The following is a 27,119-nucleotide window of genomic DNA, read 5'->3' as shown; positions in this document are numbered from 1 at the left end:
GAGGGCAGAGGGCGAGGGGCGGGGCAGGATGGGGGCGGGGAAGGGGGCGGGCCGAGGGGCAGAATGGGGGCGGGGAGGAGGCGGGCCGAGGGCCGAGGGCGGGGCGGAGGCGGGCCGAGGGCAGAGAGCGGGGCGGTGCCCGAGCGGGCGTCATGGCGCGACTCCTCCGGTTGCCCCGGGGCCTGCGCCTCGGAGCGGCGCCTCTGCGGGCGAAGCGGGGCCGAGGGGAGGCAGGTAGGACGCAGGCCTCGCGGGCCCCGCCGCCGCCTCCGGCTTTCCGCTTCCCTTCACCCACCGTACCCGGGGCCTGGGCCGGTCCGGGCGGGGCGCTGCCCTCCTCCTCCTGAGCCCCCCGCGGCGCGCCCCCGCCCGGGGGTCTGGGACAGTGGATTGTAGACTTGGTGGTGGCGGGTGGGGACTGATCCCTGTGAGAATCCGAGGAAATGAGCAAATTATCCCCCTAAATATGCGCATAATTTTTTTTTATTTTTGGGCGGGGAGAGTGAGGGCATAGAAGTGGGGCCCGGGGGCCCCTGACCCTGATCCGGGACTCCAGGCGGGGGCCCGGCACCCCTGTGAAGGCCCCTGGTATTTTGCACCGCAGCCCTCTTCGTAGTTCCGCGGGCTTCCTTCCAGTCGCTGAGATGCAGGCAGTTCAGACTTCGTGTTCCTGTGCTGCTGTCTTCCCATGAATGTGTCTAGGAGCCAGGGAGACTGGTTGATCGTTTGTTCTTTTTAAGGTGACAGCCATTATTAATAACAGAGACAGAGACCAGGGTGTGTGTGTGTGTGTCCTCTTTTGGATCTAGGTACCTGTGTGTCTGTGTATCCTCTCTTGGATCTGGGTACTTGTACATTTCACTACTCAGGAAGTAGTCACCTCGGAGACCAGCGCCAGCCACCCCTGCATTTCAGGTCTGTTTCAGGGGAATTTAGTGCCCCAGAGGATTGGCATCGCGGGCAGTTGCCAGACTGACCCACCTCTGAATGCAATTTTGTGTGTTCATTGAAGAACTTCAGTGATACCCAACTGATGAAAATGTTCCAACTCATTCGGACCTCTGTTTAGTCACTGAAGTTTTCAAAACGCTATATTAAAAGAATACGCGGTGGCTCAAGCCTGTAATCCTAGCACTTTGGGAGGCTGAGGCGGGTGGGTCACGAGGTCAAGAGATCGAGACCATCCTGGACAACATGGTAAAACCCCGTCTCTACGAAAAATACAAAAAATTAGCTGGGCATGGTGGCACGTGCCTGTAGTCCCAGCTACTCAGGAGGCTGAGGCAGGAGAATTGCCTGAACCCAGGCGGTGAGCCGAGATCGCACCATTGCACTCCAGCCTGGGTAACAAGAGCGAAACTCCGTCTAAAAAAAAAAGAAAGAAAGAAAGAAATAATAGGCAACTAAACAAAAGCGCTGGCGTCATGGAATGTTAGCTGATCCAACATGACTTCCGGCTATAGCCTGTCTAACCCCTGGTGTCTCTAGTCAGTCAGTCTGATGACATTTGTTGTGAGCCTACTGTGTGCCAAGCATAGTTTTGCCAAGAACCACAGGTGACAGAAACAGATCACAGTTACTGACTGGAGATCTTTATCCCCCTTGGTACAGGATAATGGTTTAACGGGAACTACTTCATGGCTATAATTGCTGCTGTCAGAAGCAGCCTAATAGATTGCTCTGGGATCTGAAGTTCTCCAGCAACATTAAAATTTGGACAGACACCAATAGGTAACAGGAGCTGTGTACCTTATCAGACACCCGCTCCCGAGAAGTTATTTGAAGGAAATAGCTCAAAAGAAGAGCAAAGCTATATATGCAAAGATGCTTTACACACTGTTACAGAATGGAAACTGGCCATAGCCCAAATCAGTTAAGAAATACTTAGATAAATCATGAAAACTCAGTCCAACAAACTGTTAGGCAGCCATGAAAAATGATAAACAGGTGATGAAGGGCTTGGTTATGGATAGATGCAGATTTTGAGTCTTGGCTCTCTGTGACTTCCTGGCTCTGTGTCCGAGCTCAGGCTGCTATTGCAAAATACTGTGGAGTGGGTGGCTTCAACAACAGACATTTTCTCACAGTTCTGGAGGCTGGAAAGTCCAAGATCAAGGTGGGAACAGATTTGGTTCCTGATGCAGACCTGCTTCCTGGCTTGCAGTTGACTGCATTCTCACTCTGCATTCACTTGACTGTCTCAGGAAGAACCACTAATCCCTCACTTTTATGATCGAATCTAAAACTAATAACCTCCCAAGCGCCACCGCCAAATACCATCTCATTGGCTTAGGGCTTCAGCATATGGCGGCAGGGAGAGGATCAGGGAGAACACCTAACATTCAGTTTGTAACAGTGTCTTTGGACACATTTTTGAATTTGCTAAGTTTAAACTTCAGATTTTTTTTTTCCTTCTATAAAATAAGGATAATGGTAATGGTAGGGTAGGGTTGTTGTACAAAGTAACTTTTTAATTAGATATTTTATTACAATACTTCATACTTAGCAGGCACACAATAAATGTTGGTTATGATTACATAAGTGGAAAGGACAAAAACATAGCTTACATTTAACTTACGTTATGGGCTTAGGGGGTCAGTTGAGAGAGAGAGAAATTGGGATGGGGGAATGAGAAGATGTTGAAATGACAGTATTTTTCTCCAGTGCTGCAATTTCTCATATGCTTAGAGTGATTTTGTTCTCCAGATGGACAAAGAGCAAACTGAAAAAGCAAAGTAAGAAATATCCCGGAGAAAACAATCTGTTGCTTCAGGAAAATATTCTTTATAGAGTGACTATGCTAAGAAACCATCCAGGGCATGGGGTTAAAATAGTCTAGGCACTGTGGTGGGAGAGACAGTTCTGCAGATCAGAATGGCCTGGGGATTCTTCTAATACCAGTTTCTAGTGGGTTCCATTAGATTCAACAAGTATTTATCAGAATGAAGTGGGTTTATGCATGACAATTGGCAGTATAGCAACTGTGGCTAGGAAGGTTAGCAAAACCCAAAGGAGGCACCTGGTAGGTGACTAAAGGACCAAGAGGGGATTTCCTTAGGGATGAAAAAATTGAGGCCCACCCCATGAAACTTCTGACCAAGATACGTGGCCTGTGCAAATCACAGCACTCAGAAAAGAACTCCAAGGAATTTGAGTTTATTAAGGCATAACTCAGAGTAAAGTTGTGTAGCTATCTTGTGCAAGAGCAGCAACCGATAAATGTTTTGATAGCAAGAGAATGTAGAGGGAATCTGGGAAATGTATAGCCCCCAAAGGGTTAGCACATGGTGCAGAAGACAGAAAGTACCTGGACGCACACATACAAAAGGACACAAGCAGTGTCCAAACCTCTCTGGCCACGGAGGCCAGAAGACTTGACTTATTCCCAAGTCAGAGACCTTGTTGTGTCTCTAATGTACATGTGCCTAAATTGCTGTTTGTTAAAACTGCACAGAATTCATACTGCAATTTTTATTTAAATTTTCATTGTTTCCTAAAGCCCCAGTGTGTTCATCTGCTAGGGATGTCGTAACAGAATACCATAGGCTGGGCAGCTTAAAGGATGGAATTCATTTTCATACGGTTCTGGAGGCTGGAAGTCCAAGACCAAGGGGCAGCAGGGCTGATTTGTCCTGAGACCTCTTTCCTTAACTTGGGGATAGCCATCTTCTCGCTGTGTCCTCAAGCTGGCCTTTTCTCGCTGTCTCTTCCTTTTACGAGGACACGAGTCTTATTGGACTAGGGCCCCCTCTTAATGGCTTATTTTAACATGATTGCCTCTTTAAAGGCCCTGTCTCTAAATGCAGTCACATTTTAAGGTACTGGGGATTAGGACTTCAGCATATGAATTTGGAAGTTGGGGGACAGGGAGTGTCACAATTCAGCTCTTAATATCCAAGTCAAAGAAACCTCTTAAAGTGATACTGCCCACATATATCCTGACCAGGGCGTACCCAACTGAGCATCTGTCACTGAGCTATCAAAGCAGAGTCCATCTGCCCTTGAGTGAGCCTTCTAGGCTGGCAAGTCTGCAGCTAAATGTTGTATCATTAGGGCTTGAGAAAGAACTAGTCTAAACATTATTGCTGACCCACTAAAGCTTTCAGATACATTAAAAATAGTGTAAAAGGTCCACATTGATAAGGATTAAAAGAACCATGAAAAATGTCCTTTCATATTGTACTTAGATGAAGGCTTGATTCTTTCATTTAGCAATTTAAATATTAGTTACATATTTTAAACCTAACAAGAAAACATTATGGCGTGGCACCGTGTCATGCACCTGTAGTCTCAGCTACTTGGGAAGCTGAGGAAGGAAAATCGCTGAGCTTAGGCGCTCAAGGCTGTAGTGTGCTTTGATGGTGCCTATGAATTTTGCTCCATTCTTGGCAACACAGTGACACTCAGTCTATTAAAAAAATTAGGGCAGAGAGAGAAGGTGGTATCTGAAGAACAGATAAGTTTCTCTCTAATAGGTGTGACAAAATATAGAGGTGTGGGAGACGGAGCTGGGAAACCCAGACAATCTCAAGCCATAGGTTCAAAGCGAAGGAAGTACATGTTTTAAAGCTCAATTCATGAGAGTCCCAGTGACTTTTAGCCCTTCTCTAATTCCCTCTTTCCAGTGTCAGCTACTATATTGTGCTGCCTGTTAAGTCACAGGAAGGACAGTGCTTCCAGGAGACAATAGGGTTTTTTTCTAAGCCCATTCCACTTCCTTCCTGAAAGGAGAAAGGAAGATAAAGCCAGCTTCACAGACTGTAAATTTCAACCTTAGTACCTAAAGTCAGTCCTCTTACCTATCCACAGGGATAATGCAAGATCTTTGCCAAAGCCAAGAGGATGGTGTTTTATCATGATGCTGTTTACTCCTTTCCTTGACAGATGTCAGTGACGGCCAGAGGTTAGGTCTCACAAGTTCCCCAAGGGACTAGAGTTTAGATCTTGGAGGAGGAACCCAGGACATTTCACTCTTACTAATAAAGCCTGTCCTTGCTCTTTTTGGTGCCTCTGGCTAAAGCATTTCCTTTTTTCTTCATTTGGGGTGGACAAAAAGAGATAGGATCCTGAACAGAAGTGGCAAAAAAAAAAAAAAGAAAAGAAAAAAAATTTAAAAAAAACACAGAAAAGAGGAGGCTGTATTACTTTGTTCTCACACTGCTATAAAGAAATACCAGAGAAAGGCCGGGCCCAGTGGCTTGCACCTGTAATCCCAGCACTTTGGGAGGTGGAGGCAGGTGGATCATGAGGTCAAGAGATTGAGATCATCCTCGCCAACATGGTGAAACTCCATCTGTACTAAAAATACAAAAATTAGCTTGGCATGGTGGCGCCTGCCTGTAGTCCCAGCTACTTGGGAGGCTGAGGTAGGAGAATCACTTGCATCTGGGAGGCAGAGGTTGCAGTGAGCTGAGATCATGCCACTGCACTCCATCCAGGTGACAGAGCGAGACTCCATCTCAAAAAAAAAAAAAAAAAAAAATACTGAAGACTGGGTAATTTATGAAGTAAAGAGGTTTAATTGGCTCATGGTTCCACAGGCGGTACAGGAAGCATGGCTAGGGAAGCCTCAGGAGACTTTCAATTATGGTGAAAGGCAAATAGAAAGCAGGCAGGTCTTACATGGTCAGAGCAGGAGGAAGAGAGAGAAGGGGAGGTGTACTTTTAAACAACCAGATCTCTCAATAACTCACCATCACTAACTAGAATAGCACCAAAGGGGAAATTCGCCCCCCTAATTTAATCACTTCCCAACAGGCCCCACCTCCAACACTGAGGATTACAGTCTGACATGAGATTTGGGTGGGGACACAGAGCCAAACCATATCAGATGCAGTCAGTTGTTCCATTGCGACAAGATGGAAAAGGGGTAGAGAGATACAGGCATAGGTAAGTGTGATGGTTTGGTTGCAAGAAGTTGAGGGATTTCTTTTGTTGTGGCTTTTGATTTTGCAAAAGCAAGATCATCTACTGAGAGGAAGGGGAGATGTAGTAGATACCATGGTTTGAGGAGAGTGGAAAGGTATTATTATTATTATTAATTTCAATAGGTTTTTGGGGAACAGGTGGTGTTTCCTTACATGAATAAGTTCTTTCTTTAGTGGTGATGTCTCGGATTTTGGTGTACTCATCACCTGAGCAGTGCACACTGTACCCAGTGTACAGTCCTTTATCCTTCATTCTCCCTCCCACCCTTTCCCCCTTGAGTCCCAAAGTCTCATTCTTATGCCTTTGCAGCCTCGTAGCTCAGCTCCTGCTTATGAATGAGAACATATGATGATGGGTTTTCTATTCCTGACTTACTCTTCAGTTCCATCCAGGTTGCTGTGAATGCCATTATTTTGTTCCTTTTTATGGCTGGGTAGTATTCCATGGTATATATACACCATCCATTCTTTATCCACTAGTTGGTTGATGGGCATTTGTGTTGGTTTCATATTTTTGCAATTGTGAATTGTACTACTATAAACATGCATGTACAAGTATCTTTTTTATATAATGACTTCTTTTCCTCTGGGTAGATACCCAGTAGTGGGATTGCTGGATCAAATAGTAGTTCTGCTTTTAGTTCTTTAAGGAATCTCCACACTGTTTTCCATGTGGTTGTACTAGTTTACATTCCTGAGAGTAGAAAAGGTTTAAAACAGCCATTGCAGAGAAATGGGAAGATAGCTGGCTGGGGAAAGATAATACTCACTGTGGTTCACTGAAATCCCAGTAAGATGAGTAACTTTGAGTTTATAAAGACAACTCTCCCTCAGGTGGGGGATTTTCTCCAGTAGTGCTTAATGGTACAGGCGTAGCCATGGAGAAGATAGTTTTTTAAATAAGCTTTTTAAATTTTGGAATAATTTTAGATTTATAGATAAGTTATAAAGATAGTGCAGAGTTCTCAAAACCCCTCACCTAGGTCCCCTGGTTAACTTCTGACATAATCATGGTACATATGTCAAAACTGTCTCTGTCTTTCCTTGTTTTTTATGACCTTGACAGTTCTGGGGAGTACTGGGCGGGTTCCTTGTAGAATGTCCCTCAGTCTGGGATATTTGATGTTTCTCCTCACAATTAAACTGGGATTGTGGGATACTGGAGAAAATCTCATAGAGTTGAAGTTCCCTTCCAGATTCACGTGCCCTTCCCCATCTCTCTCTCCAATACTGAGACACACACGTACAAACTCACACTCACACACTAATACTTTATATGACTGTTGCTTAACTATTTGAGAGTTGTGGCCATCATGTGTGGTGTGCTCCAGCACACACAGAGCAAGCCTGCAAAGTAGCTTTTCATCATACCATGCAGCTCCACTGAGTCAAAGCTGAACACCCGCAGAAACCCGTCCTGGCTCATGCACGCCAAGAACTTGCCATCATGACGCTTTCCTGCTAAATGTCTCCGTGTGTCTCCTAAGACCAAAGATGTTTTCCTACAAAACCGCAAGACAGTTTTCCTACTCAGCAAATTGAGCACCCTTGTCTAATACATAGTTGATATTGAAATTTCCCACCATATACAAGCAATGTCTTTTATAGCTCTTATTTTTTTTCTGGGATCTAGAATTTAATAAAGGGTCACACATTGTATTTAGTTGTGGAGAGTACTTGTTTTGAATACTTTCCCTCAATTTTCACTTATGTGATTGTTTCTCCATGAGACACAGATGGAGCATTTTCAGCAGGACCACTTTCCTGGTGATGTTGTGTCCTTTCCATGGCATCACATCAGGAAGACAGGATGTCACTTGTCCCACTGTTGGTGATGCTAACTTAGCCTACTTGGTGAAGGTGGTGGCGTTTTCTTCATTGTAATTAATAAACTTTGGGGTTGGATTTTGGGAAGATGTGACTATTCTGTTATTTCACCCAGGAATTTTAGAATCCTCTGATGATTTTTACAAAATGGTGATTTAAAAAATTCTACACTTCATTCTTCATTTATCACCTGACAGTCTGCCTGATAACTCTGAAGGCCATTGGGCAATAATAATTAACACATAAATACATTTTGTTTTGTCTCCAAAGTGTCGAATACCCAAAAAATCATGTGTTAACTGAGGTATATTCCTTAAGAATTTCAGAGATATATTTCTATAGTAAAAAGAAACCCCTGTAGTCTTATAAAGCATATATTTAATAAAAGATACCTCCTAGGGGAGCCTTTGTGTAAGAATAATAATGGTAATAAAAGGCAATAAAAAAACTTTTAATATATTAAATAGTTCAAAAACCTTTTAGCAAAATGTAAGCAATCAACTAAATGCACCACTGGAAATGCAATATTGTTCAGTACTATAAACTGGTGAAAAGATAAGTCTTTTCTTGCTGAAGGATAATTTAGGGCATTTTTTTATAACCCAAAATGAATTTCAACTATAACTTCTGATGTGTTTGATATATAGGTGCTGACATCACAGGCATTTAACATTTCATCTTCAGTGCTGTGGTCAGATCACTAACCCTTTGGGCCTCTGTTTCTCATCTGTAAATTGAAGAGTTGGGACACATTGTAAATCCTTTCAAATTCTTAATGTTGGATGATTAAAAACATTTATTATAGGAGTTGGGCTTCCTACCCCCTTTGGCTCAAGAGAGTATTGCTCTAGTTACTTGGTTTACACTCACCTGAATTAATGTAGTAATATACGTGCCAAGGAGAGTAGGAAAGAGGAAAACGAAATATGGACAAAATCAGGAAGCATAGTAATAGATTATGGTAGGTCTGTTTCCCTTTCAGGACTATGTGCTATGGGAGTTTCATCTTTTGTTCCATGCAAAAAGAGTTTTAAAATAGAGACCTACCTTTGCAAGAAAAATCAGAGATATCCTTATAAACCAGCAAGGGAGAAGAGTTTAATAACCAATGAGCTTACAGTTCTTTCTGTCCAATGCCTCCACTACTTCCGGCTGGATCCTGACAGCAGCTGCTCCTGTCAAAGTCATCACAGAAGAGAGGATCAGTTTCTACCCTTAGGTACCTGAAGGGAATGTATTCCGCATTCTTTCATATTGCAGCTGCCCCTTCAGCTTCTATGCCCCAGGAGGACTAGAAAACTGGCTCTCTACTTCTTACTAATTTCTTCCTAATTAAATGGGCAATGAAGGCATTTTGTGCCTGAGCCTTCTGGTCCCCATGAAGAATGAACTTGTGGGAGAGGAAGGGACGGGATTATTCTGCTGGGTGACAGTGCATTTAGGGAAAAAGGCCAAGAAAGAAAAGTCCATCAAGCATTTTTGTTTTAATTTTTAAAATTCCCGTTCAACAATACAGGGTGTGAGCTGCCTCTTGCCAAGAGTGAGTGGCAAAAGAAACTAACCCCAGAGCAATTCTACGTCACCAGAGAAAAGGGAACGGAACCAGTAAGCTAAGCTGGTTTACAGTTTTCTGATTGCGTGTGTTGGCAGTGATGGGGGAGTTGGAATAGGTCCCGTTATGAAACCCAGCTGCCCATCCACACCCCACAGACCTGGTCTTCCTCCTCCATTGTTCCCTTCTCCAGGTATCGATATCCATAGAGCTGTAGAAACCTGACACTTTTCCCTGGACACATCATCTCTATTCTGACTTCTACATAACCTTCCCATATTTCACTTCCATGCACTGCTCTCACCTCCCTGCGGGGCCAAGTCACTGTCATCTCCCCTGTGCATGGCCATTCTTGCTCCAGCCAACCCGTTCTCCAGACTGCAGCCAGAGTTCTTTGGAAAACACAAATCTGACCACATCACCCCGCAGCTCAAAACCTTTGGTGGCTGCCCAGTGCTTTCAAGGAAAAGGAGAAGTATGAAATGGCTAATAAGGTCCTAACGGCCCCTGGCTCCCACCCCAGTCCTCAAATCCAGTCATCTGCCCTCTTGACTCCGCACTTTGGCCGCACCACTCTTGAACTCTCACACGCCCTGGGCTCCCTTCTCTTTTAAGGCTTTTGCACCCAGCGTTCCTTCTTCTCTCCCATCATCCCTCCCCACACCCTCCGTCCATTCATTCAGACCTACCTTGTAGCTGTCAGCCCAAATCTCACTTTCTCTGGGAAACCTTCTCCTAGTCCCCAGCAAAGCTCGCTTCTAGCAGAACTCTTCCTTTATAGCATCTGCCATTGCTGCGACATCCCCTGGCACCTAACGTGGTGGCTGGCCATACTAGGCATTTGAAAAATCAACTTTTGTGAATGTCGAATGACTGCCAGCTAAGAGGTGGAAACATTATTTAAACTGCATTTGGCAGTCTCGGCTTTCATTCATTTTCTGAGAATAACCCTCAGTGGTTCCTCATTATAACACCATTTTTTACAGCGCTGCATTTCTCTGTGTGGGCATGTGTCCGTGTGTGTGTGTATACAAGTTTATGGGGTACATGAGAAAATCTGTTCCACATATATAATGCATAGTAATCAGGTCGGGGTATTCAGGGTGTCTGTCAACTGAATACAATGCATTTTTGTTAAGTGTCATCCTCCTACTCTGCTATCGAACACTGAGTGTATTATTTTTCTCTTGCTCTTTAAGCCACTTCTCTTCATCCCCTTACCCCCTGCTCACCCTTTCCAGGCTCTGTTATCCATTTTTCCACTCTACCTCCACGTGCTCAAATTCTTTAGCTCTCACATATAAATGAGAACATTGTGCCGTGTTTCTTAACAAGTGGTCTGTCTTAGACCCAAATATAGCTACTGAAGTGTAGCTTTTTTGAATTGAACTTTGTTCTTAGATATTTTTCCTAGTGAAGCAGATCCCGCAGAGTGGACCCCAGCCCTGTGGCTTCAGGTATGGTAGGGTATGAATGTTTTTTCCTTCATCAGCACCCGCAGAACTCATGTCACTGCCCACGTGCACTGGCATTGTAATCATGGCCTCACCCTCAGTTTCTCCAATGCTAAAGTCATTAGAAGGGCCAGCACATCCCAATAGAGTCTCCTGAAATGCTGGTATGTTTGAAAACTTCCTGTGGGTGGAATTTTATTAAAGCTCTCATTGGGAAAGAGACATTAGCCATTTGTGTAGATCACACAAGGGAACCACATGATACTCTGAGCAGTTGTGTATATTCCCAGAGTATTCTAAGCCAACCCTAATTCTCAGGTACAAAGCCAGGCAGGGCTTGGTACATAGAGAGACCCGAGAGATGAGCTGCCAGATGTTTAGGAAAATAAATCTGTGGGCTTCTCAAACAGATGGTACAATATACTCTCTGCACTTGGCCATTTGACAAAATGAGCATCATTCATTATTTTAACTAATGTTATAAATCCCTTTCCATGGATCCATTTCCACATTTACCTTTTTAGAATATTGCTGAGCTGTAAGCCTTCATTAGCTTTTTTCAGCTAAGAGAAGAGAAATAAAACATCGGAGGCTTCTCTTTGGTGACTCTAAATTAAAATTCAGTCCCACGTGTTCTTTCTTGGGCAATCGTAATATGCTAGCACTCTGCTAGCCAATGAATAAATTTACAGGCTGGCTGAGCAATAACTGAGAGTCAAGTATCAATAGAGGGGAGGTTTTGTGCAGGTCATTCTCTGTCTACTCCCCAGATCCACTCTCCACAGGCTTCCCCTGCTCTGAGCTTTAGGAAGAGTGAACAGATCCCTTTCCCCCAGCTCTTGGTTCAGTTTAGCCAGTGGGAGACACCAGTGGCACTTGGGGGAATCTAGGTCATTATTTATCATTTATTAAGTATGCCATGTCCTAAACATTACATGAAGCATATTACAGGCAAAATCCCTGATCTCACTGAACTGTGCTTTTTATGTATTTATATTCTGTCTTTAATTGGAGATTTCAGTGTGTTAGACAGTAGACTAGATTCCTGCTGTATCAACTCTTTTGAAAGGAAGACTAACCTGTCTCTGTGGCGCAATCAGTTAGCGCGTTCGGCGGTTAACCAAAAAAGGCTGGTGGTTCGAGCCCACCCAGGAATGCTAGTTTAAAAAAAAGAAAGGAAGACCAAAATCTCACACAATCACAGAAGATAAGACTGTTTTCTTGCTTTTTCACCGACTTTGAAGCTCTTGGATGAAAAATCCTGTATAAATACAAAGCATTACTAATGTCATAATTTGAATATTGGATGCAATAAAGCCCCAGCTATAAATACATTTTCAGGCTGCTTCATTGTGTGCATGACTATTTTCTCTCTGGCGCTATTTGCACTTTGTCAAACCAGTACAGAAATTCCTTGATGTGGGGACTTACCCAGGATTTAAATCTGCTGTATCATCTCCTGCCAGTAGTATTCAGAGAGATCTGAATGTGACATATCTAATTTATTTTCAGCCTTTCAGTGGGATCTACCTGAATAACAAGGAAGCAGGAATGTACCACTGCGTATGCTGTGATAGTCCACTCTTCAGGTAAGATAAAGAATTGAAAGCCACAGGAGACCAAACCTCCAGGTTCTTGCTGCTCTGTTTCATTTAAGATCTTGGATTTTAAAATTCCCACAATACCCTTTTTTTTAAAAAACAAACAAACAAAAAAAACTGCCCTTGTCATTTTGCATTGTTGCTGTAAGGAGAGCTATTCATATAAGATACTTGCTTGTCTTGACGTTTTTCCTAGCATTTAGAGCTATTAACAAGACTTCTTAGCTTATATTCTTCCTTTCTGTATCCTCAAGAAATAGCGACCAAATAAAACTTGGTGGACACCTTATGATAAAGCTATCAGAGGTTGTTGTTGTTGTTGTTGTTGTTGTTGTTGTTTTTAGAGGGAAAGTATTTAAAGAAATCTAAACCATGATTATATTTGCTGGGCCATGCGATTAAAACTCTCTCCCAGGGAAAATGGGTTTATAATTTAATTTAGGAAATGTTGAGTTTTATGAGGATAGATTCTCCACAATGCTTGACAGTAGTGAATACCATACCCTCTTCTATCTAGCTAAAAGTAAATTTAATTGTCCCTTGATTTCAAAGCCTCTTTTAAGTCAATCAGGATCTGAAATCTCTCCACAAAGGCTTTTTTGTTTAGACATGCAGGAAACAGTCTTTAAAAAAAGTAGATTCGATGGAGAAGAAAGGAAAATATCTTTGAAGTCCGATTTTTCAGAACTTCAAAGATGTTTTCCTTTCTTTTGCATCAACTCTAAATTGGTTTAGAATAAAACATAAATCAAGCCAGCTCTGTGTATCACCCATTAGGCAGTGCTTCCTTCTGTCCTCTGGGCTTTGAGTGGTCTGGGCCTTCCTGCCCGGCTGGCTACTAATGTGGGCTGCGTTAGGAAGCCGGACCTGCCTGCAAGGATGAGGAGTGATTAGCATTGATTTTCCTCTGTGCTCACAGATGGGCAGGCCTTTACCCGGATGCATTCATGTTGGCATGGGGCAAACTAGAAGGAGGTTAATTTTTACACAGCAAAATGTGGGACTCGGGTTTCGGAGACAATAGTTATTTCTCGACCTTTTATGGTTCTGTTAAAGAGGAGAGGTAGGACTTTGAGATGGCCCATGGTCTTTCAGACACAGAACTGTGCTGCCTGCGTGTCAAAGGCTCCCTTGTTATTGCAGGCACCAGGCAGTGCTCTGTCTCCCTCTTTGCACTGTGAATACAGAAGGTAAATCATCCTTGCAAGAGCATTCTCCTAAATCATGGTCTTCACTCTTGCACTTCCTTGATGTTCCGGTTTCTGCATCTGTAAAGGGGGGCCCTTCTTCCCTTCCTTTCACCTTGCAGGCTTAGTTGTGGTGTCAGAATATTGGAGCCAGGAGGGTCCTGAGTTCAGAGCAAAAAGCTCTGTCCTGTAGAACGTCCTGTGGTGATGGAGATGTCTGTATCTGGCCATGTGGCAGCCACCCATCGCACGTGCTTGTTGAGCACTCAGGATGTGGCTAGCATGGCTGAGAAGCTGACTTTATGAATTTAATTTTAATTTAAACAAAAGGCCACATGTGGCCAGAGGCTACTGTATTGACACAATGCTAGTTCGAATTAAGGAAGTTCCATGACCAACTCCAGGTCCTGGAGGTTGTGAAACAGCCAAGACTAATAGGAAGACCAGCGAGTCTCTGAAAGCCCAGTGACCAAGTGGCCAGTTTACAGGACTGCCAACTCACCAACCTTATTTTTTTTTTGTCACTGTTCAGTTTGAGTTGAAAAGTTTCCATTTTGCATTCTTAAAGACTTCTAAGTTTGCTTCTGTTCCTTTTTCCTGTTGCTGCTACTGCAGCCAAAGGAAATAATATATTCCTGAAGATTATTTATGTTCCAGAATATTCTCTTCTTAAAGATGTACTCATCTATGGGAGAGGCAATAGAGTGGGCTCCATTGCTGTGTGACCTTGAGCAACTTTCTTAACCTCTCTGTGTCTGATGTTCTTACCTGTAAAATGAAGATAATAGTACCTAATTTATAAGATTGTTGGGAGGATGATCTGGGTCATGAATTAATACATGGAAAAGCATAGAGCAATGCCTGACATGCCTGACTCAGGCCAGCACTTGATCCGAGTTAGTAATGATGAATCCTTAAGCAAGAGACACCTCTTAGGGCTGTAGACATGAATGTGCCTTTGATCCTGAGGAATTCTGGAGTTATATTCTAATTAATGAGAATATACAAATGCAGACTATATTGCTGAACCTTCTTCCCATTCAAGAGGATTTTTAGAAATACATTCTTGTTTGGCCTCTGGTTTTCCTTCTCTTTCTGTCTCTGGTCTCCAGTCTGTATAGCAGGACGAAGAGGTGCAAAAATAATAGTTCCATAAATGCTGGTGGAGAGTGAAAATAAAGGGAAAAGCTGGTCAACCAAAACTCAGTAGTTCGTTCAACAAGTAAACGCAGCGCTGGCTCCTCTGAGCTCCCTGGCCGGGATTTCCCCTCATGCTGGGCTGGCCTCCTGGGATCTGCTCAGCCTCACTAATGCAGATTTCTCCAGAACCCTTCTCTGATAGCATATACTGTGGGGTTTTTTTTTTCAATCTGCTTCAAATTCCTATTAATTTATCAGTGGCACACAATTTAGGACCTAATTATTCTCCTGTTGGCTCCAGTATTTTATTTCGTTAAGGAGATAAACCTGATCAGGTCCTTGAGTCCCTTGGCCATCGTATACTTCTTGGACAAGGCACAGGGAAGTTCTTAGGGGTTGAAATGTGTCTCCCAAAAAGACGTGTTGAAGTTTTAATCCCTGGAAACTGGGAATTTGACCTATTTGGAAATAGGGTGGCTGCAGGTATAATTAGTTTAGATAAGATCATACTGGTGTAGGGTCGGCCCTAATTCCAATATCACTGCTGTCCTTATAAGAAGAGGAGAAGAAGCCCAGACAGAGAGGAGACAGCCATGTGAAAACAAAGGCAGAGACTGGTGATCCGCAGCTACAAACCAAAGATGGCCGGCAACATTAGAAGGTAGCAAGAGGCAAGGAGGGATTCCCTAGATGCTTCAGAGCCCTGCAGACACCTTGACTTTGGACTTCTAGCCTCCAGATTGTGAGAGAGTACCACCCACTTTGTGGTACTTTGTTATAGCCATCTCAGAAACTAATACTTACATGCTCCGTAAGTACTTCTTGATCGGTTGATTAATAATATCTGTCGTGCTGCTTAGACACTGTAGCAATGTTGGGACTATCAGAAGCTGTAGTTATGGGCTGGGTATGGTGGCTCATGCCTGTAATCCCAGCACTTTGGGAGGCCAAGGCAGGCCTTGAGGTCAGGAGTTCAAGACAGCCTGGCCAGCATTTTAGTGAAATCTCGTTTCACTAAAAATACAAAAATTAGCTGGGCATGGTAGTGCATACCTGTAATCCCAGCTACTAGGGAGGCTGAGGCAGGAGAATCACTTGAACCTGGAAGGTGGATGTTTCAGTGAGCTGAGAGCAAGCCACTGCAGTCCAGCCTGGGTGACAGAGTGAGAATCCATCTGAAAATAAACAAAAAGAAGCTGTGGTTATGAAATCACTGTGGAAATGTGTGAGGGAAGTGGCTGCAACTTCTTGAGCATTTATATGCTGGACACTGGGCTCCAGTACTTTGCAAACAATCCTTTCCCTCCAATAAGGGGCCACTAAAACCCCCATTTAACAGATGTGAATACTGAGGCTTAAAGAATTAGGTCACTTACCTAGTAAGTGATAGTGCAGGGATTGGGGCTCCACTGGAGCCTGTACAGTGCACTCTTCTTGAGAGTGAGAAGCTCCCCAGCAATGACAAAGCCCTCTGGGCATGTGGCAGGTGCTGTGCCTAGGCTCTTCATGTGCATCATTTCATCAGACCTCTCGGCAGCGCAACGCAGTGTTATCATTGTTCTCATTTCACATGAGGAAACCGAGACCTAGGAAGATGAAATAACTTGTCCAGGGTTCAGCAGCTTATAGGTAGCCAGCCAAAATACGAACCCACAGTTTTGGACCCCAGAGCCCACATTCTTCACTAGCTGAGCTTCCATAAGCCACGTGGGCAGCACCACTGACATAGGTGCCATCGCCTTCTAGTGCCTGCTTTCTGAATTCCAGGCATTGTTTCCCAGAAGATGTAAGCAGCCTCTGAGGGCGACGCTGGCCAGTGTAACTCATGAGTTTCCTTTACAGAGCCTTGTTCCCAGCCTCTTCTGCCAGACTTACTGTCATTCCCCTCATCATCCTATAGCTGTTGGAATGAGTTTGGTGCACAGTTTTGGAGTGCCTCTGCCTCTCCAAAGCTGGGACTCCAGACTCTCATTTCCTTAAATTGGAATGAAGTGACATTGCCCCCCACTGCTGCTTCCTCTCCTCCTTCTCTCCTTCCTTCTCCCTTGTTTTTCCCCCGTAAGCCTTTTTGGAAAGTGTCTATTAAAATCTACTGTGGGACGACATATTTCATGACCATAAGTCTTCATAAAATAAGAGGAAACAGAGCCTGATACTAGTTCACTTTTTACATAACATCCTGATGTCGTACGTGCCATGAGTAACTAAATAATATTGTTAAAAACCTTTTGTGGGCCCCATTTTCTCAAAGGAATGGAAATTCTTCTAAGAGGTTAGGGTTGGCAATTATCACCAAGTGCCTGTGCTGTTGGTTGGGACCTGCAGAACTTCCAGAAATCAAAGAAAACCAAAGCAAATAAAATGAAACAAAATAAAAGGCCCCTAGAGAATATGATTCAGAATGGTTTTAGTTCTTGAAGGGCAAACCTTACAATCTGCTAATCACTTAAATATGTATATTGGAATTTCTGATTAGCTTTAATATTTTCGGTTCCCAGTCTTGACTTACATATGTTGGGCCTCTCATATTACTTGGTAAAATCTCCAGATTCTGCTAATTGCATCAATAAAGGTTTATTGTTTCCCATAAATGCTTTAATAAGTTTTTATTAGTCTTAGATTCATTCATTTAAATACTTTTATTATATTCATAATTCTCCATCAAAATTCCTTTCATGATTACTAGTTTATATATAATGTTGAGGATGGAAAGGCTGGGATGAAACAATACTTAATGATGTTTACCCTGAGCAGAATGGCCAGGTGAATGTTTTTGAACCCTTGGAAGAAGGTTGTAAACTCTACCTGAATATGAAGACGCTTCTAGTTGGACCCATTACTGCTCACATTTCATAGATTTTTATTAATAAAAAATATATTAAAAATAATAGCTACTGACTTATGTGCCATGTGCCATGTCCTTGTGTCATGCTTACTATGGTAAGCATACTATATGCGGAAAGTGAGGTGATAATGCCATTGCTATTGTTAGCTTAAAGAATAATACAACCCATATATTTAGAAAAGGAGACTTTATTTCTTCTAAGGGCTTACAGCCTTCAAGATGGCCATCCCACAGTCTGGGAAGCAAGCTCTCAGCCAAGAGTGGCCACAGGCACTTGGAAGGCGGAACAGCTGGGGTAGGAGCTTTATGCTGATGGCGTTGGCTAAACACACGTATTTAACACATCACAGGAGGGGCTATGAAAATTCATGAAGATGGTCCTGACATATACATACTGAACAAACATGCATGTAACGTGAGCTATGTTTATTTAGGGGTAGAAACTTAACATTTAATTGTATTATAATTAGACCCTTACATCAAAAGATCTTTCAGGATATGAAGGCTGGAGAGTGCACAGCCTCCATAAAGCATCCAGAACCAGTTCATGGTCTTTTAATCAGGAGAAAGTTACTAAAATCAGACCCTTGTGCAATGAAAGCTGTAGTTACGGCTGGTGGAAGAGGTTCTCAGGTAGTCCGTGTCTGATGGTGGGCGAGCTGCAATTGCTTCAGCACTGCTGATCTCAAGACCAGGGCTTGTTTAGCTGCTAGAGGAAAAGAAAACCCTTGTGGCAGTTAGAACATAGTTGATTCTTTAAGTGTAGGGGTACGTGACTTCGCCTTGGCCTGGCATGGCCTTAGGTTCTGTTTATAATTTGGTGTATTATTGCCACACACAGTCTGTTCTGCCAGTCTTATGATCCCTATTTGAACATTAATGCTGGTCATTTTTTGTGTCTAAACCATGAAAGGGCCGGGGTATAATGAAGTGTGTCTGACCTTCTGTCCCATCATGACTGGAAACTCGGTTTAAAGGCTTTTCCAGAGTCCCCTTGGCCAAGAAGGGGTCTATTCAGTCTGTGCGTAGCTTAGAACTTTATTTTTAGTTTCTACTTTTCTATGGATTAGGACACTGAGGCTTCGTAAGATTCAATGACTTGCCCAGGTCATACACATGTAACAGATAGATCCCGGATTCACACCCAAATCTTTCAGAAGTCAAAGCCCTTCCTCCTAATGGCTATACTTGTGGTTCTTAAAGCCTGGTCTGAGGACCCCAGGGATTCCTGGGAGGGAAATCAAAACAACAGAGCAGCAGACTGAATGCAGAGGCACATAGGAAGATTCAGTTGTCTTTTTCTAAGTCACGCATTAAAGAGCCTTGCAGAATTGTAAAACAGTGCAACTCTTCTCAAGAAACATTTGTTTCATTTTGAAAAGTACAATTATTTGTCAGAAATATATGTTATGTTAACATGCAATAAATTTATTTCAGGTTGAGCATCTCTACTCCGAAAATTCAAGATCTGAATTCACCCAAATCTGAAACTTTTTTATTTTTTGAGACAGAGTCTCACTCTGTTGCCTGATCTTTGCTCACTGCAACTGCCGCTTCCTCGGCTCAAGTTATTCTCCTGCCTCAGCCTCCCAAGTAGCTAGGACTACAGGCATGCACCGTGCCCAGCTAGTTTTTCTATTTTTAGTAGAGAGGGAGGTTCACCATGTTGGCGAGGCTGGTCTCTGACTCCTGAGCTCAAGTGATCCACCCACCTCCGCCTTCCAAAGAGCTGGTATCATAGGTGTGAGTCACCACCACGCCTAGCCAAATCTGAAACTTTTTGAGAACCAACATCATACGCAAAGGAAATGCTCATTGGAGTATTTCAGATTAAGGATGCTGAACCATCAAGTAAGATGCAGAATTCAAAAAGATCTGAAATCTGTAACACTTCTGGTCCTAAGCATTTCAGATAAGGGGTTCTCAACCTATATTAAAAAAATTTAATGCACACATATTTTTAAATTCTCAGTTATAATTTATAATTTGTTAAATGTTGACATATATAACCATAGATAAAAGCTCTCAGTGGTGTCTATTAATTTTGGGGACTTAGAGGGGTATTGAGACCAAAATGTTTGAAAAGTGCTGCATTACACAGCTGTTTCTGTGGGAGTTTGTGCTGTCAGCCACGCTTTCTTCTGTGTTCATAGTCTAGGGATTTGACTCTTTGCCACTTTTGCTTCTTAGTTTTTTTTTTTCTGGGTCTAATATTCAATTATTCTATTTCTTCCTTAGATAGAGCCATTTCCTTGCCATAGCAATGTTTTAAAGACTGTTTTCCCAGTGCCGTTTAAGGGAGCTTATCCATTAGAGCACTTAGACGGTGGGTCTTTGGTGAGTGGATTTGCCTGTTGTCCTTCTCCTTCACCTTGTGCCAGCATCATGAGTCCCTGGGAGACTTCTGGAGAGTTCGATTTCACTGCAGTGATTGATGCCAGGTACCAGGTGTATTAATTCATCATCATCATCATCATCACAGCAAGCATTCAGGGCACTTACCATGTGCTAAGCTTTATATCACGCTTCACAGAGTTTCCCTCAAATCTTCAGAACAGCCCCATGGGGTAGATACTATTCCCATTTTCTAGGTGAGCAAACTGAGGCTTCAAGAGCTGTGATTTCACACAACTAAGAAGTGGCCAGAGGCAGCTTTTCAGTCCCTGTTGAGGCTTCTGTGTTTAGATAAGCTGATATTTCTGTTGCTAAGGATGACTTTCTCATCAGACCTTCTGTACACTCTGTGATGCATGAAGGTGATGACTTTCTCTGACGATTAGTATTTAGTTTTGATTTCTCCCTTTTTTACATTTTCAACACATGGGTTTGATCTGTGTTACCTAATATGCAACACAGTTCACAAAGCACCATGTGTTTTTAGATCCTTGTTGGACATCGAGAAAGAAGCCTTTAGCATCAAAGGATCAAGAAGTCCTTTCACTTCGAGAGGCAATGGCTTCAATAGTGAAGGTGCAGTGAGGACAATTCCCATGGGACAACTGTCACAGAACTGGGATCTGGCAGAGGAGAGTGGGAACAGATCCTGCTCACTGGAACGACATGTTGGGGCATGAAACCCTCTTGGCACGTTAATGACAGTGTCATTAGCAGCTGTAGTCTCATTTATGTCTTCCACAGTTCTGAGAAAAAGTACTGCTCCCACACTGGGTGGCCTTCGTTTTCTGAGGCTCATGGTACATCTGGCTCTGATGAAAGCCACACAGGGATCCTGAGACGTCTGGACACCTCGTTGGGATCCGCTCGCACAGAGGTCGTCTGCAAGCAGGTGAGATTTCTTATTTTGTTTTACTTTCCCTGATGCTGCCCCAAGTGCCACAAAGAGCTGTCTTGTTCTTGGCAAATCCGGTGTCCTTTTATGGGGTTACTTTTGTCTTCAGAACACAAGGAATTTCTTTTTTTTTTTTCTTCTTCTTCTTTTTGAGACAGAGCCTCACTCTGTTTTGCAGGCTGGAGTGCAGTAGCACAATCTCAGCTCATTGCAGCCTCCACCTCCTGAGTTCAAGGGCCTCAGCCTCCTGAGTAGTTGGGATTACAGATGCCTACCACCACACTCAGTGAATTTTTGTATTTGTAGTAGAGATGGGGTTTCACCATGCTGGCCAGGCTGGTCTCAAACTCCTGACCTCAAGTGATCCACCTGCCTTGGCCTCCCAAAGTGCTAAGATTACAGGCATGGGCCACTGCACCCAGCCCAGAACACATGGAGTTTCTACACATGCCAATAATGATCACTGTCGCCCTTCCATCTGGGCACTGCAGAAAAGAGAAAAGGCTTCTTGAGCCTCTCTCTACAGTGGCCTTTCCTGGTTCTAATCTTCCACAGAGACAGGAACAGAGGTAGGATCTTCACTTTCTTTTGTGCAGCGATGAGCAGAAAGCCCCGAGTGGCTGGCATCTCATTGTTGACTTACTCAGCATGGCTGGCACCTCCATCTCTCCACTTTCCTTTTGTACTCTGCAGCAAGTCACTGGCCTGCAGAGCAATGCTGCGGGTGACATCAGCACTCTGTGCCTTCTGTTAGCCCAGTAGGAGACAGTGGCTTAAATCCAGATCATAAATTCATTTTGATATCCTTAGGTGCTCACATTTTTTGACTCATGGGTTTTGTAAAACACTAGAGGCAAGCCAATTAAGATAGAGTCTTTTTGCCTTCAGTAATAAATAATAATAATACACTGGGTACTACAACATTATTCAGTACTTACCCAGGAATTAAGTTAATGCTTTACATACACTATATCAATTAATTGTCCCCACAGCTTTCTTACATAGGTATGATAATTATCCCCATTTTTAGAAGAGTAACTCAAGGCCCATATTTAATAATTTGCTCACATCCTACTGATAAAGTAAAGCTATTTACCATGATGGTGTCCTGCTTTCTTTCATTTCTTAATTGAATTCTGATCCAATAGACTCATTCTCCTAACACAGATGTCAGACTCTGGAGTGGAGTGGCCATGGAGGGTTTTGTCTGTCTGGTTTTACGTAAAGAGCTTCATCTGCATTTGGAGATGACAGAGGCTTCTCCCCTTTGCAGTGTGAAGCTCATCTTGGTCACGTGTTTCCTGATGGACCTGGGCCCAACGGTCAGAGGTTTTGCATCAACAGCGTGGCTCTGAAGTTCAAACCCAGGAAACAATGACCATCCTCAAGAGTCCCGTTCCCTGCCACCGCTTCATGTGTACCCTCAATTTCCATAATTCACTTGACTTATTTTATTTGCCATAAAACTGGACTGAGTTTGCTGCTGTCTCCAGTGAGTCATTGCTTCTCTTTATTTATTTACCTGGAATCAACTTAATCCTGTGTGTTAGGCTGTTCTTGTGTTGCTATAAAGAAATACCATGCCGGGCACGGTGGCTCACGCTTGCAATCCCAGCACTTTGGGAGGCCGAGGCGGGTAGATCATGAGGTTAAGAGATCGAGACCATCCTGGTCAACATGGTGAAACCCCGTCTCTACTAAGAATACAAAAATTAGCTGGGCATTGTGGTGCACGCCTGTAGTCCCAGCTACTAGGGAGGTGGAGGCAGGAGAATTGCTTGAACCCAGGAGGCGGAGGTTGCAGTGAGCCGAGATCGCGCCATTGCACTCCAGCCTGGGTAACAAGAGCGAAACTCCATCTCAAAAAATAAATAAATAAATAAAATAAAATAAAGAAATACCTGATCAGGATCCCAGAGAATTTGAAAAAAAAAAAAAAAGGTAGAACAATAAATATATTTTTTTTTTAAAAAAAGAAATACCTGAGACTGGATAACTTATTAAGAAAAGAGACTTAGTTGACTCACAGTTCTGCCGAGTGTACAGGAAGCACGGCGCCAGCATCTGCTTGGGTTCTGGAGAGACCTCAGGGAGCTTTTACTCACAGCAGAAGGTGAAGGGGGAGCCAGCGTCTCACATGGCAGAGCAGGAGCAAGACACAGTGGTAAAGAGGTGTCATACACTCTTAAAACAGCCACAGCTCTTGAGAACTCACTCACTGTCACCCGGACAGCATTAGGCCATGAGGAATCCAACCCCATGACCCAAATACCTCCTACCAGGGCCCACCTCCAGCACCGGGGATTACATTTCAACATGAGTTTTGGAGGGGGGAGCATCCAAACCGTATCACCCTGACTCCCACTTGGACTGTAGAACTTCACAGAATGACAGAGGGGCAGCTGCTTCCTTCAAAAACTTCCGCAGCTTCACCTGAGACAAGGGCACGACTCTGGGAACATAGGGAGGCTGATGGACTAGCGAGCCAAACAATTCCTACAAAAACTCCCTGCACCTTCCACTGCAGTCCAGTCCTTGATAGACGTACGTGAGGTGTCAAGCGAGAGGAGGAAGGGAAATAGAGGATCTAAGGAATCAACAATGCTAGCATTGAAGAGCAGGATTATGGAGGAGCTGTGTTCTGGGAGCACATATGGTGATCGATGAGATGCATGACTGCTTTTTCAAAATTTTAAGTGTCTTGAGCATGCTACTTCCAACTCTTTTACCCACAAATACACTACAATAGGACTTTAGATTTCAGTGACTATGAATAAATGTTCACCCTCACACCTTCTGGTTACAAAGCAAAACTTTAAAATGTCCAAATAAAATATTCACTAAAATTTATGTTTGCTTTTTGGCTAAGTCAATGAATGTGCTCTTTTATGAAAAAGACTCTAAATAAAAAATGACAAATAAGAATTGACTCACATGGTAGCAGGCATTTGGTTATACCAAGACTGACAGCAACTCAAGTATTTCACAAGTTAAGAGTCTTGAATCATTTGTTACTGAAAGTATATAAATCATTCTCTTTGTGACTTTATGGGCAGAAAGGAAATTGATACCATTTTTCTATTTATTAACTTGTCATACATTATTTTACATTTCTTTCAATGGATACCAAGGAAATTACAACATGCTTCCTTGTTACTATCATATGTAAATTATTACTTATGTTGGGTTCTCTAAGAATATATACTAATTAGCACATAATACATTAGTATAAATATATAATATATACTAATATATAGTATAAAATATATGAATACATAATATATAACATACTAATATATAATACTATGCATTATTATCATATATGATTGGTACTCATTTATATTCACCTACATATTTGCCCCTTTTCTTGCTCTTTTATTTCTTCCTGCAATTCTGTGTCTCTGTGATTATTTTTCTTCTGCTTAAAGAACTTATTTTTCCCTTTAGTTCATGTTTCCCAGTGATTTTTAATCAGTTTTTGATGATGAGAAAACATATTTATTCTCCTTTAATTCTGAAGAATATTTTCCCTGAGTATAGAGTTCTAATTTGGGGAATTAGATTTTTTTCCCCTACAGATAGCCAATGATCCCAGCACTATTTATTGAAGACTTTCTTGAATTTCCTTGACATTTTTCAAAAAATTAATTTCCATATTAGCATAAGTCTACTTCTGGACTCTCTATTCTGTTCCATTGATATATCTATTCTTACAGCATTTATACCACACTGTATTGATTACTATAGCTTTATAGCAAGTCTTGAAATCAGGTAGTGTGAGTTTTCTAACTCTGTTCTTTTTTCAAAATTGTTTTAGCATAAAACAACTAGCTAAAACAATTTTGAAAATAACAAAGTTGGAAAAACAGAATCAAAACATATATATTTCCATATAAATTTTAGAATTAGCTTGGAAATTTCTATAAAAAGTCTTGGGATTTTGATTGATATTGGATTGATATATCAAACTAGGGAAAATTGGCATCTTAAAAATATTGAGTGTCCCAGTCCCTGAGCCTGGTATGTTTCTCTGTTTATTTAATTATTCTTTAGTTTTTCTTTAAATATTTTGTAGTTTTTAGTATGTGGGTCTTGTACATATTTTGTTAAATTAATGCCAAAATATTTTAATTTTGTTCAATTATAAATTGTTTACATTTTTATTTTCTATTTTTTCACTATATATAGAAATACAATTAATTTTTGTGTTTTGAACATGTAACCTGCAACTTTATTAAAGTGACCTATATTAATCCTTATAACTTTTTTCTGGATTTCTTAGAGCTTTACACATACACAGTCACATCTGTAAATAGGATAGTTTTATGTCTTCTTTCTAATTTGCCTTTTTCTTTTTCCTGCCTTATTCACTATTTGGGTCTTACAATACAAATTTAAATCCATATAGTGAGAGTGGATATCCTTGTTTTGCTTTGTTTGTGATTTTAGGTAGAAAACATTAAATATTCACCATTGAGTTTGATGTTAGCTGTAGATTTTTAAATTGATAACCTTAATCAGATGAGGAAGACTTCTATTTCTAGTTGCTAAGAGATTTAGTCATGAAAGATTGTTGATTTTTATCAAATTTTTTTTCTACATTGAAATAATTATATATTTCTTTTTCTGTTTTCTATTAATATGGTAGATTGCACTGGTTTATTTTCTGAGGTTAAAGCAGCTTTGCATTCTGATATAAACCCCACCTGGATCTGATATATAGTATTCTTTTTACATGTTATTCGTTCTTATTTGCTAGTATTTTGTTAGGAACTTTTTGTTTCTGTGCTCTGAGTAATATTGCTCTGTAGTTCTTTGATCTTGTGATGTATTTGATTTTATAATAAAGGTAATGTTAGCCCCATAAAATGATCTGGAAAATGCTTCCTCCTCTTTCATATTGTGAAAACTTTGGTGTAAGATTGGTGTTATTTCTTCCTTAAATGTCTGGTGGAATACCCAATATAGTGATCTAGATCTGGAGTTTTCTGTGTGGGAAAGTTTTTATTATTAATTCAATTTCCTTAATTTATATAGGGCTGTCAAATTTTCTTGAGTCAGTTCTGGTAAATTTTGCTTTTTAAGTAACATTTTATTTTATCTAGATTGTCAAGCTGATCGGCATAGAATTGTTCACAGTATGCCCTTATTATTATTTTCCTCTCTAACAGACACGTAGAGAAACGCCTTCTTTCATTCCTAATATTGGGGATTCGTATCTTCTGTTTTCTTGACTAGTCTGGCTACAGCTGGTCAGTTTTATTGAGTTTATTTCAAAAAGGCAGCTTTTGGTTTTACCGATTTTTCTCTATTGTTTTTATCTTTTCCATTTTATTGATTTTTACCCTTTATCTTTTCCTTCCTTTTGTTTACTTTGAGCAATAACTTGCACTTATTTTTTAATTTCTTAAGGTAAAAGCTTAGATCATTGAGATATAGACTTCACTTCTTTCCTAGATAGGCATTTAAAGCTACAGTTTTCTGTATGTGCTGTTTTACCCTACATCCCACAAATTTTGATATGCTTTCATTATCATATGTATATTATATATTATTAGCATATTTTCTAATATCACTTGTGACTCTTCTTTGATCTAGTGATTATTTATATGTTAAAGTCCAGATATTTGAAATTAACCTACTGACACCTCAAGAGGTCCTGTGAGACACCAACAGGGCTTTGGGACTCCCAGAAAAGGTAATTTTCCCAAGACACCTGGGAGTGAGGAATTCTATAAGAATGGGTAGTCCACAGAGGCTTGCTTTGTATGTAGGTCTGATTTCCTCCCTTCACAGTCTCTAGCCTTTTCTCCAATTAAAACTCACTATCTGAGGCCCCTGAGTCTAGTTCTGAAGAGAGGACAGGAGACCAGCCTCCACAGCAGACCCAGTGCAAAGCTTAGTCTGGGCAGCCTTCTGCTTCCTGGCCTCTGCACATTTTATCCTAAACGGAGGCATCCCCCATCGCTGCCTCCCCAGCGCTATCATGGTGGGAGATTCGTGTCTGCAAAGTTATCTAAGATGTGGTTCTGGGGTCTCTGAGCACGGTCTGACCCTTCCTTCCCTTCCCTCAGAATTATGAACAAAAGGATAACGCATGTGACCTTTAGATGCTGATTATGGGGTATGGGAGTAGGTTAAACAGGTGAGGGTGGAGGGAATATTCTTAGCAATTGGTGTGTGTATTTGGCTGATTGGTAACTGTTTATAGACTTGTTTCTTTCTAGTGTGTACCCCTTGAAATCATTTTCTTTGTAAAATTTAAAAGCCATATGGAAATAAAACCCACCACCTTGA

General features: G+C 41.9%; 1 protein-coding gene across 1 annotated transcript; it reads left to right on the top strand.

Annotated features, from left to right (window-relative positions):
* The first annotated feature begins 109 nt into the window (after positions 1-109).
* MSRB2 (methionine sulfoxide reductase B2) lies at positions 110-27,119 on the top strand. The gene is made up of 6 exons (XM_074405321.1): positions 110-315; positions 8,632-8,973; positions 9,271-9,359; positions 12,273-12,349; positions 20,672-20,819; positions 22,096-27,119. Exons 1-6 carry the CDS (start codon positions 153-155, stop codon positions 22,198-22,200), a joined length of 924 nt encoding a protein of 307 aa, XP_074261422.1. The 5' UTR covers positions 110-152; the 3' UTR covers positions 22,201-27,119.

Source organism: Saimiri boliviensis, chromosome 8 (genome assembly GCF_048565385.1).
Source record: "Saimiri boliviensis isolate mSaiBol1 chromosome 8, mSaiBol1.pri, whole genome shotgun sequence".
NCBI classification, from domain to species: Eukaryota; Metazoa; Chordata; class Mammalia; order Primates; family Cebidae; genus Saimiri; species Saimiri boliviensis.
The sequence above is the reverse complement of the archived record's forward strand: the minus strand, read 5'-3'. Positions and strand labels throughout refer to the sequence as shown.

Excerpts from the sequence above, each read along its gene's own strand:
- MSRB2 (XM_074405321.1), top strand. The coding sequence starts at position 153 with ATGGCGCGACTCCTCCGGTTGCCCCGGGGCCTGCGCCTCGGAGCGGCG. Across the intron at positions 8,974-9,270 it reads GGATCAGTTTCTACCCTTAG|GGTGTGAGCTGCCTCTTGCC; the intron begins GTACCTGAAGGG and ends TCAACAATACAG. Across the intron at positions 12,350-20,671 it reads TGTGATAGTCCACTCTTCAG|TTCTGAGAAAAAGTACTGCT; the intron begins GTAAGATAAAGA and ends TGTCTTCCACAG.